Raw genomic sequence first — 12,283 nt, forward strand, 5'->3', positions numbered from 1 at the left:
CAAATCGGAAACAACTTAAAACTTCACCGAAAAGATTTTAGAATTTCACTTTCCACCGAGGAAGCTTTGATTTTGCGAAAAATGTGAAACAAGTCTCAAATGATGTTTCATATAGATCGTTGGAGGTCACCCACCAAATCTATGATCCCCATTTCCAACAAGGAGTAATGCATTTTTCGAAAAGTGTGAAACACCCCTCAAATGAATTTGAACAAAAAGCTTTGAAAATGAGTTTGTGGCCGATCGGATGGGCAAAAATTGTTCTACATATGCGGGTGGAATTTCCCGAAACCCCGTCTTAACTTGCACCTTCATCACATAAGGTAACTACAGTGGACATATCAGCTTCCTAGCTCTCAGTTTAATATATAGAGATATATAAATAGTAGTGTTGGGAAACTCTTATTCGATTTTGTAAATATTATTTTAAATGGAATATTCATACCACTTAAGAATATAGATTTCTGTTCCTTTTCACTGTGCCGAAAGAAAATGTTTGTATGTTTCACATTGATTATTTTTTAGTTCAAAATCATTCGATAAAATTCTTTAAGCAACCTTGTTTTTAAAGTGCTTCACTTCCTGTCCGTACCACGTTTGTCGGGTTCTTTCCTATCGTACGTTTGCCAGACTAAGGTGGGTAAATTTTCGAAGATTTATTTTAACGTATTAATATTAAGTGATTGCAATATTTTTATGAAGAAAGAGAAAGCAATTATTAGAATATAGCTTGAAATTAAATATTTGTTCATGAATCATGGTATAAATGTAAACGTTTATACAAAATACACGGAAGAAAAAACGCACATTTATAGTCATGTACATTGTACATGAGTATAATTTGTTTCATGTAGTGTGAGCGGGTAAAGTGCCAAAGATAAACTGTTTTTACCATGTGCATATGATGTACATACGCATGTGTATTTTTCAAATGATTGTTCATATTCGTATATAAATTGTGGTTAATCAAGGTAAGTAAGGTGTGGACAATATGTCACTTGTGGATTATCAAGAAATACATATGTGTGTATGTAATGCATAACACATATTGTATGTATATAGTTGCATATATGATCTAAGATCTTCATCGGAGAATTCACAGTGCCATATTTTCCCAATTGTATTAACTTAATAATACATTTTGCGTTGCAGGTCTGCGGAAGGAACGTACATCAAAATGCCGCAAAATGAGTATATGGATCGCCATCGGAAGTTGTTCGGTCGACGGCTCGACTATGAAGAACGCAAGCGCAAAAAGGAAGCGCGACTTCCAAAGGAACGTGCCCGTAAAGCGCAAAAGTTGCGGGGCATTAAAGCAAAATTGTTTAACAAGGAGCGCCGCAATGAAAAGATACAAATAAAGAAGAAGATTCAAGCCCACGAAGAGAAAAAGGTCAAGAAACAGGAAGAAAAGGTTGAGGATGGAGCCTTACCGCATTATCTGCTTGACAGAGGCATCCAGTCAACTGCAAAGGTTCTATCAAATATGATAAAACAGAAACGGAAAGAGAAGGCTGGCAAATGGGATGTGCCTATACCAAAAGTGCGTGCTCAATCCGATGCAGAAGTGTTCAAGGTTCTGAAAACTGGAAAGACCAAACGGAAGGCGTGGAAGCGAATGGTAACAAAAGTAACCTTTGTTGGTGAAAACTTCACGCGAAAACCGCCGAAATTTGAGCGGTTCATTCGGCCGATGGCATTGCGCATGAAAAAGGCGCATGTTACACATCCAGAATTAAAAGCAACTTTCCACTTGCCAATCATTGGTGTTAAGAAAAACCCCAGCTCCCCAATGTTTACCTCTTTGGGTGTGATGACCAAGGGTACGGTTATAGAAGTAAATATCTCTGAATTGGGATTGGTAACGCAAACTGGCAAAGTTGTTTGGGGTAAATATGCGCAGGTTACAAACAATCCAGAAAACGATGGAGTTGTGAATGCCGTATTACTTGTATGATTATATGTAAGATGACTCTTATTTGTATCTTGGTTCATTTAATAAAAATAAATAATACAAATAATACACAAAAGACCTTTCTTTTTATATATTTATCTATATTCAATTAGTTGTTTATTATTAAGACCTATCATTAGTTTTTATTTATATTTTTGTGATATTAAATCAACTCGGTTTCTTTTGCAGTTGGCCCCGGGAGTGTACGATGCAAATTTTTGTAAAAACCCTCACGGGTAAGACCATCACTCTTGAGGTCGAACCGTCGGATACCATCGAGAATGTAAAAGCCAAGATCCAGGACAAAGAAGGAATTCCTCCAGATCAGCAGCGTTTAATTTTTGCTGGCAAGCAGTTGGAAGATGGTCGCACCCTTTCTGACTACAATATCCAGAAAGAGTCCACTTTGCATTTGGTGCTTCGCCTGCGTGGTGGCGCCAAGAAGCGCAAGAAGAAGAATTACTCTACTCCCAAGAAAATTAAGCACAAGAGGAAGAAGGTCAAGCTAGCTGTCCTCAAGTACTACAAGGTATATCTTCAATAACCAACAGATTAACAATACGATCTGTTCTTGGAATTCTTGAGTCTTGGTCTTGAGCTTGAGGCTTTTAAGTCTTTCATCTAGCCAACATAATTATTTTTGAAGCCGTTCACAAAGTAAATGGAGTATGTAACTTTTGTGTCATGTCAGCTGACGCAGTTATTACGCTGCCATTAAGCTAGAGTTATTCATTTGTGGATGTGATACATTTTGTTGTCACGCCACGCTAAATACGAAGTTTTAAAGCTGTTTGCTAAATTTGTCAGGTAGATTTGTGAAATCGCGGGCACGATTTATGTACCATTTCGAAAGGTAGGTCTGTTATGACCCAACTTGCTGAAGTTACACCCACACAAAATAATCGGAGACATTGGAAATAGAGTATTACGCGGTCAGGTGCACAACACTAAAATTCTTGTTTTGTATTGCAGGTTGACGAGAACGGTAAGATCCATCGTTTGAGACGCGAGTGCCCTGGTGAGAATTGTGGTGCTGGAGTCTTCATGGCTGCTCACGAGGATCGTCATTACTGTGGCAAATGTAACTTGACTTTTGTGTTTAGTAAGCCAGAAGAAAAGTAAGTGCCGGCGCTTTAGATCAGGCATTTATTTCTACTGTAATTAAATGAAATAAATATGAAGTAAAATAAGCCTGAAACCTTGTGTTGTGATTTTAAACTTATTTCTCTGCTTGCATTGAAATTGATTGAGCGTTAAATTGTTAAAACAATGAAACAAACTTATTTAACACTTGTTGCTACCAGATCTATGTTCGATGCGATAATCATAGTTTTCCAACTCGAGTGACCAACGGATTGCTCCGTGGATTAATGTGCTCCAACACTTTAAACAGGCTCCCTCTGGCCTGCAGCCTAAGCTTGCTCTGTGTCTTAGTTGGCGAAAGTTGAAACACCTGATCTCTGCGGCTGGTTGATTTGATGCCGCTTTTCGCTTGGCCACTTGCTCCATCAGCTCTGCCTGCCAATTCTTGCGGCTTCTGACGAATCTGGTCGAAAATGAGCAGCTTTTCGCGCAACTCGTCCAGTGAAGTACAATATGGCATAGACACAGCTGCTCCTGTCTTACCTGCAACCCGTTGACAATAAATTGTATGATGTCGCGCATAGTCAAGTCAGCTTGAAGTACGCTTCAAAGTACTGCAACGCAGTCTCATCTTTGGCAATTTATCATAACTCAAGATGTTATCCCACATCGCACGGATTAACTCCTCTTTCAGATCATTCCAGTTTAATATCCCAGCGTTAAACATGTAGAATTGTGCTGACGCAGATAGCAGACGCTTGGCATAAAAGACTTCGATATCATCCAAGCTGAGTACAACTTTCGACCATAGCAGATCAGAGACCAAGCGGGAATTGGAACAGCTTTAATTACCGGCAATTGTTAGGACAGTCAGTCTGATGAAAATGATAGCTTCAAAACACCGAAAGCTGCGCGGACAGCTTCAAAAAATAGTTCACTAAACCAAGATATACTGATGTCAGCATCACGGGGATCGTACACAAAATATTAGGCGCAATTCGATATTTAACTTAAAATTAAAGTAATACATGTGTTCGTTTCTTTTCTAATTTATTAAAATGCTCATATGTTTTATATTTCAAATTGTTTTACAATTATTTTTATACATTGGAAAGCAGTTTCTTGATTTCGTCATTTTCTGCTACTGCGGCATAACTCTCACCATTTGGAGTGGCTCCATTTTTATCTGCACCCTATAAAATAAATGTAATATTTTTTTATATTTCCATAGATTCTGTTATTAAGTATACTTTTTCCAATAGATACTCCACGCATTTAGTATGTCCTTCCCACACGGCCGCCAAAAGTGGAGTGATACCATGTTTGTCTTTTCTCTATTAAAAATACAGATACAGGTGTTTAATAATACTCGAATCGATAATATTGGCCTAATCCTCAGCTTCAATAAAATTGCACACAACATATGTAAAATTTACTACACAATATCACTTGTCTCTGCTCCTCAGACTATATATACTGTTTCACAACTTTATCCACCGAAAATGGGTAAAAAGGTTCACTGAGATATATTCTCATAGGTATTAGTGACAACGAAAACTACAAGCTGGAATAATTATGTGATCAGATTTGAATGCCAGATTAATCTAGAGGGAAAACTTTATACAAAAAGCCAAGCCTCATGAAAATCTGACGAGTTTTGACCGAGTTATGGGGGTGGGAAATTTCGACCTATTTCTATATACGAATCTTAGGGGTAAGATTTTGACATGAATTTGGACTAAAAATTATGTATTCAGATTTGAATTCCAGATTAATCTAGAGGGAAAACTTTGTACAAAAAGAAAAGCCTCATGAAAATCTGATGAGTTTTGACCGAGTTATGGGGGTGGGCAATTTTGACCTATGTCTATATACGAAGCTTAGGGGTAAGATTTTGATATGAATTTCGGCTAAAAAATTTGTGATCAGATTTGAATGCCAGTTTAATTAAGAGGGAAAACTATGCATAAAAAGCCAAACCTCATGGAAATCGGTTGAGTTTTGACCGAGTTATGGGGGTGGAATATTGCGACCTATATCTCTATATGATCTTATGGGTAAGATTTTGACATGAATTTCGACTAAAAATTGTGTATTCATGTTTGAATGCCAGATTAATCTAGAGGGAGAACTATGCATAAAAAGCCAAACCTCATGAAAATCTGATGAATTTTGACAGAGTTATGGGGGTGGGAAATTTCGACCTATGTCTATATACTAAATAGGAATAAGATTTTGACATGAATTTCGACTAATTAGGTGAGCAGATTTGAATGCCAGATTAATCTAGAGGGAAAATTATGCATAAAAAGCCAAACCTCATGAAAATCTGATGAGTTTTGACCGAGTTATGGGGGTGGGAAATTTCGACCTATGTCTATATACGAATCTTAGGGGTAAGATTTTGACATGAATTTGGACTAAAAATTAGGTGATCAGATTTGAATGCCAGATTAATCTAGAGGGAAAACTATGCATAAAAAGCCAAACCTCATGAAAATCTGATGAGTTTTGATCGAGTTATGGGGGTGGGAAATTTCGACCTATGTCTATATACTATATAGGAATAAGATTTTGACATAAATTTCGACTAAAAATTAAGTGATCAGATTTGAATGCTAGATTAATCAAGAGGGAAAACTATGCATAAAAAGCCAAATCTCATGAAAATCTGATGAATTTTGACCGAGTTATGGGGGTGGGAAATTTCGACCTATGTCTATATACTAAATAGGAATAAGATTTTGACATGAATTTCGACTAAAAATTAGGTGAGCAGATTTGAATGCCAGCTTAATCTAGAGGGAAAACTATGCATAAAAAGCCAAACCTCATGAAAATCTGATGAGTTTTGACCGAGTTATGGGGGTGGGAAATTTCGACCTATGTCTATATACTACATAGAAATAAGATATTGACATGAATTTCGACTAAAAATTATGTGATCAGATTTGAATGCCAGATTAATTTAGAGGGAAAACTATGCATAAAAAGCCAAGCCTCATGAAAATCTGATGAGTTTTGACCGAGTTATGGGGATGGGAAATTTCGACCTATGTCTATATACGAATCTTATGGGTAAGATTTTGACATGAATTTCGACTAAAAATTAGGTGAGCAGATTTGAACGCCAGATTAATCTAGAGGGAAAACTATGCATAAAAAGCCAAACCTCATGAAAATCTGATGAGTTTTGACCGAGTTATGGGGGTGGGAAATTTCGACCTATGTCTATATACGAATCTTAGGGGTAAGATTTTGACATGAATTTGGACTAAAAATTATGTGATTCAGATTTGAGTTCCAGATTAATCTACAGGGAAAACTATGCATAAAAAGCCAAGCCTCATGAAAATCTGATGAGTTTTGACCGAGTTATGGGGGTGGGAAATTTCGACCTATGTCTATATACTATATAGGAATAAGATTTTGACATGAATTTCGACTAAAAATTAGGTGATCAGATTTGAATGCCAGATTAATCTAGAGGGAAAACTATGCATAAAAAGCCAAACCTCATGAAAATCTGATGAGTTTTGACCGAGTTATGGGGGTGGGAAATTTCGACCTATGTCTATATACGAATCTTAGGGGTAAGATTTTGACATGAATTTGGACTAAAAATTATGTGATTCAGATTTGAATTCCAGATTAATCTAGAGGGAAAACTATGCATAAAAAGCCAAGCCTCATGAAAATCGGTTGAGTTTTGACCGAGTTATGGGGGTGGGCAATTTCGACCTATGTCTATATACTATTTAGGAGTAAGATTTTGACATGAATTTCGACTAAAAATTATGTGATCAGATTTGAATGCCACATTAATTAAGAGGGAAAACTATGCATAAAAAGCCAAACCTCATGAAAATCGGTTGAGTTTTGACCGAGTTATGGGGGTGGGAAATTTCGACCTATGTCTATATACTATTTAGGAGTAAGATTTTGACATGAATTTCGACTAAAAATTATGTGATCAGATTTGAATGCCAGATTAATCTAAGAGGGAAAACTATGCATAAAAAGCCAAACCTCATGAAAATCTGATGAGTTTTGACCGAGTTATGGGGGTGGGAAATTTCGACCTATGTCTATATACTACATAGGAATAAGATTTTGACATGAATTTCGACTAAAAATTAAGTGATCAGATTTGAATGCCAGATTAATCTAGAGGGAAAACTATGCATAAAAAGCCAAACCTCATGAAAATCTGATGAATTTTGACCGAGTTATGGGGGTGGGAAATTTCGACCTATGTCTATATACTAAATAGGAATAAGATTTTGACATGAATTTCGACTAAAAATTAGGTGAGCAGATTTGAATGCCAGATTAATCTAGAGGGAAAACTATGCATAAAAAGCCAAACCTCATGAAAATCTGATGAGTTTTGACCGAGTTATGGGGGTGGGAAATTTCGACCTATGTCTATATACTACATAGAAATAAGATATTGACATGAATTTCGACTAAAAATTAAGTGATCAGATTTGAATGCTAGATTAATTCTAGAGGGAAAACTATGCATAAAAAGCCAAATCTCATGAAAATCTGATGAATTTTGACCGAGTTATGGGGGTGGGAAATTTCGACCTATGTCTATATACTAAATAGGAATAAGATTTTGACATGAATTTCGACTAAAAATTAGGTGAGCAGATTTGAATGCCAGATTAATCTAGAGGGAAAACTATGCATAAAAAGCCAAACCTCATGAAAATCTGATGAGTTTTGACCGAGTTATGGGGGTGGGAAATTTCGACCTATGTCTATATACGAATCTTAGGGGTAAGATTTTGACATGAATTTGGACTAAAAATTATGTGATCAGATTTGAATGCCAGATTAATTTAGAGGGAAAACTATGCATAAAAAGCCAAACCTCATGAAAATCTGATGAGTTTTGACCGAGTTATGGGGATGGGAAATTTCGACCTATGTCTATATACGAATCTTATGGGTAAGATTTTGACATGAATTTCGACTAAAAATGGTGTATTCATATTTGAATGCCAGATTAATCTATAGGGAAAACTATGCATAAAAAGCCAAACCTCATGAAAATCTGATGAGTTTTGATCGAGTTATGGGGGTGGGAAATTTCGACCTATGTCTATATACGAATCTTAGGGGTAAGATTTTGACATGAATTTGGACTAAAAATTATGTATTCAGATTTGAGTTCCAGATTAATCTACAGGGAAAACTATGCATAAAAAGCCAAGCCTTATGAAAATCGGTAGAGTTTTGACCGAGTTATGGGGGAGGGAAATTTCGACCTATGTCTATATACTATTTAGGAGTAAGATTTTGACATGAATTTCGACTAAAAATTATGTGATCAGATTTGAATGCCACATTAATTAAGAGGGAAAACAATGCATAAAAAGCCAAACCTCATGAAAATCGGTTGAGTTTTGACCGAGTTATGGGGGTGGGCAATTTCGACCTATGTCTATATACTATTTAGGAGTAAGATTGTGACATGAATTTCGACTAAAAATTATGTATTCAGATTTGAATGCCAGATTAATCTACAGGGAAAACTATGCATAAAAAGCCAAACCTCATGAAAATCTGATGAGTTTTGACCGAGTTATGGGGGAGGGAAATTTCGACCTATGTCTATATACTATTTAGGAGTAAGATTTTGACATGAATTTCGACTAAAAATTATGTGATCAGATTTGAATGCCACATTAATTAAGAGGGAAAACTATGCATAAAAAGCGAAGCCTCATGAAAATCGATTGAGTTTTGACCAAGTTATGGGGGTGGGAAATTTCGACCTATGTCTATATACTACATAGAAATAAGATATTGACATGAATTTCGACTAAAAATTAAGTGATCAGATTTGAATGCTAGGTTAATCTAGAGGGAAAACTATGCATAAAAAGCCAAATCTCATGAAAATCTGATGAATTTTGACCGAGTTATGGGGGTGGGAAATTTTGACCTATGTCTATATACTACATAGAAATAAGATATTGACATGAATTTCGACTAAAAATTAAGTGATCAGATTTGAATGCTAGATTAATCTAGAGGGAAAACTATGCATAAAAAGCCAAATCTCATGAAAATCTGATGAATTTTGACCGAGTTATGGGGGTGGGAAATTTCGACCTATGTCTATATACTAAATAGGAATAAGATTTTGACATGAATTTCGACTAAAAATTAGGTGAGCAGATTTGAATGCCACATTAATTAAGAGGGAAAACTATGCATAAAAAGCGAAGCCTCATGAAAATCGATTGAGTTTTGACCAAGTTATGGGGGTGGGAAATTTCGACCTATGTCTATATACTACATAGAAATAAGATATTGACATGAATTTCGACTAAAAATTAAGTGATCAGATTTGAATGCTAGATAATTCTAGTGGGAAAACTATGCATAAAAAGCCAAATCTCATGAAAATCTGATGAATTTTGACCGAGTTATGGGGGTGGGAAATTTCGACCTATGTCTATATACTACATAGAAATAAGATATTGACATGAATTTCGACTAAAAATTAAGTGATCAGATTTGAATGCTAGGTTAATCTAGAGGGAAAACTATGCATAAAAAGCCAAATCTCATGAAAATCTGATGAATTTTGACCGAGTTATGGGGGTGGGAAATTTCGACCTATGTCTATATACTAAATAGGAATAAGATTTTGACATGAATTTCGACTAAAAATTAGGTGAGCAGATTTGAATGCCACATTAATTAAGAGGGAAAACTATGCATAAAAAGCCAAGCCTCATGAAAATCGGATGAGTTTTGACCGAGTTATGGGGGTGGGAAATTTCGACCTATGTCTATATACTACATAGGAATAAGATATTGACATGAATTTCGACTAAAAATTAAGTGATCAGATTTGAATGCCAGATTAATCTAGAGGGAAAACTATGCATAAAAAGCCAAACCTCATGAAAATCTGATGAGTTTTGACCGAGTTATGGGGGTGGGAAATTTCGACCTATGTCTATATACTAATCTTAGGAGTAAGATTTTGACATGAATTTCGACTAAAAATTATGTGATCAGATTTGAATGCCAGATTAATCTAGAGGGAAAACTATGCATAAAAAGCCAAGCCTCATGAAAATCGGTTGAGTTTTGACCGAGTTATGGGGGTGGGAAATTTCGACCTATGTCTATATACGAATCTTAGGGGTAAGATTTTGACATGAATTTCGACTAAAAATTATGTGATCAGATTTGAATGCCAGATTAATTAAGAGGGAAAACTATGCATAAAAAGCCAAGCCTCATGAAAATCGGATGAGTTTTGACCGAGTTATGGGGGTGGGAAATTTCGACCTATGCCTATATACGAAGCTTAGGGGTAAGATTTTGACATGAATTTCGACTAAAAATTATGTGATCAGATTTGAATGCCACATTAATTAAGAGGGAAAACTATGCATAAAAAGCGAAACCTCATGAAAATCGGATGAGTTTTGACCGAGTTATGGGGGTGGGAAATTTCGACCTATGCCTATATACGAAGCTTAGGGGTAAGATTTTGACATGAATTTCGACTAAAAATTATGTGATCAGATTTGAATGCCAGTTTAATTAAGAGGGAAAACTATGCATAAAAAGCGAAGCCTCATGAAAATCGGTTGAGTTTTGACCGAGTTATGGGGGTGGGAAATTTCGACCTATGCCTATATACGAAGCTTAGGGGTAAGATTTTGACATGAATTTCGACTAAAAATTATGTGATCAGATTTGAATGCCAGTTTAATTAAGAGGGAAAACTATGCATAAAAAGCGAAGCCTCATGAAAATCGGTTGAGTTTTGACCGAGTTATGGGGGTGGGAAATTTCGACCTATGTCTATATACTACATAGAAATAAGATTTTGACATGAATTTCGACTAAAAATTAAGTGATCAGATTTGAATGCTAGATTAATCTAGAGGGAAAACTATGCATAAAAAGCCAAACCTCATGAAAATCTGATGAGTTTTGACCGAGTTATGGGGGTGGGAAATTTCGACCTATGTCTATATACTATACTAGCGGGTAGGAACCGACCTTGCCCGTGGCTTTTTCGCCAATTACTGGTGTGGGTGGCTGAAACACGTATTTATTAAGTTCTTATGTAGAGTTCTGAAAATAAGTTTCATGCAAATCTTACAAAACTTAAAATTCACTTCATTTACGATTTTTTCCACATTTGCGGGTTGAATTTCCCGAAGCCCCGGCTTAACGTGCACCTTCATCACATAAGGTAACTACAGTGAAAATTTCAGTTTCCTAGCTCTTACGGTTTAGGCTGTGCGTTGCTCACCAAACAGTCTGTCAATAAGTCAGTCAGTCAGTCAGGACAAACAGACAATATGAGGCCATTTAAAATTCTTTGTCAAAATAGTTAGTTTTTCTTTGCAATTTAAGGTTGTAATCAATTGAAAACTGCAAATGTATTGTTGATTTATGAGTGTCCTTCAGTAAATAAACGATTTGTATGTACATACATTAACAGCATGCCGATATGCTCTTAAATACGAAAAGAAATTACATGCTTACATTTACATCCGCTCCCAAAGTAATCAAATATTTCAGAACATTTAGCTGGCCGAAATCAGCAGCATAATGTATTGGAAATCTCCCTTTGATCTCTGTGTTAACTTTCTGCGTCTGTAAATAATATTTAGTTGAAAAAAAAAGGTTCATCTATATATATATTTTAACGCACATCGTTATTAAACGTTGTTTGAACGGCATCTAATTCTCCATTTTTAATGGTCCAGATTATGTTTTCATTGTTTTCCTCGCTCATGTTTTGTGTATATAATTTAAAATTATAAAATGTTATTGCTAATCACTAAAATAAAGGTGGTAGGGATGGACGATGTTTACTCAACCTTTTACAAGTTACCATTATTAAAAGTAACTAGTTACTCTTATAATTTATTTCAAGAGTAACAGCGACAAGACAAGACAAAACCAGTTATGCCAACTCTAATTTTTTCCCGTCAGATCTGGCTTTTTTTAAAGTCTGATGCGGGAAAAAAATTAAAAACAGTGGGCAGCGGAAATGCGAATTATTTGTTATACGCTTTTTTTTAAATGATTTAATGTTAATAAAGATTTGTATAAGCTTGACTCACAACGAGCGAGTCGGCATTATTATTGAACGGGAAGCACGAAGTTGGCATGTTGGTAGAACTATCAGCCTGCTTAGTGCGATTTACGAGCGGCTCACATCACTAAGGCGGCGAATTTCACAACTTG

The 12,283-nt window shown here is 35.8% G+C and overlaps 3 protein-coding genes across 3 annotated transcripts; 2 read left to right on the top strand and 1 right to left on the bottom strand.

Annotated features, from left to right (window-relative positions):
• The first annotated feature begins 524 nt into the window (after positions 1 to 524).
• On the top strand, positions 525 to 3,152 carry RpS27A (ribosomal protein S27A). Its single transcript, XM_064683101.1, has 3 exons — positions 525 to 636; positions 2,144 to 2,483; positions 2,927 to 3,152. The coding sequence occupies exons 2-3, from the start codon at positions 2,163 to 2,165 to the stop codon at positions 3,074 to 3,076; spliced, it is 471 nt and encodes a 156-aa protein (XP_064539171.1). The 5' UTR covers positions 525 to 636; positions 2,144 to 2,162; the 3' UTR covers positions 3,077 to 3,152.
• Ip259 (NSA2 ribosome biogenesis factor-like IP259) lies at positions 565 to 2,030 on the top strand. The gene is made up of 2 exons (XM_064683100.1): positions 565 to 636; positions 1,153 to 2,030. The coding sequence occupies exon 2, from the start codon at positions 1,178 to 1,180 to the stop codon at positions 1,955 to 1,957; it is 780 nt and encodes a 259-aa protein (XP_064539170.1). The 5' UTR covers positions 565 to 636; positions 1,153 to 1,177; the 3' UTR covers positions 1,958 to 2,030.
• A 918-nt stretch (positions 3,153 to 4,070) lies between the features above and the next one.
• Positions 4,071 to 11,912, bottom strand: LOC135428861 (myotrophin). The gene is made up of 4 exons (XM_064682981.1): positions 11,745 to 11,912; positions 11,576 to 11,686; positions 4,288 to 4,371; positions 4,071 to 4,230 (listed from the first exon to the last, which is right to left on the bottom strand). Exons 1-4 carry the CDS (start codon positions 11,826 to 11,828, stop codon positions 4,138 to 4,140), a joined length of 372 nt encoding a protein of 123 aa, XP_064539051.1. The 5' UTR covers positions 11,829 to 11,912; the 3' UTR covers positions 4,071 to 4,137.
• Between the last annotated feature and the right edge of the window lie 371 nt (positions 11,913 to 12,283).

The sequence above is a fragment of the Drosophila montana genome, unplaced genomic scaffold (assembly GCF_035044405.1).
Source record: "Drosophila montana isolate Dmon_TW-CO22-7 unplaced genomic scaffold, ASM3504440v1 contig_2581_1, whole genome shotgun sequence".
Classification (NCBI taxonomy): Eukaryota; Metazoa; Arthropoda; class Insecta; order Diptera; family Drosophilidae; genus Drosophila; species Drosophila montana.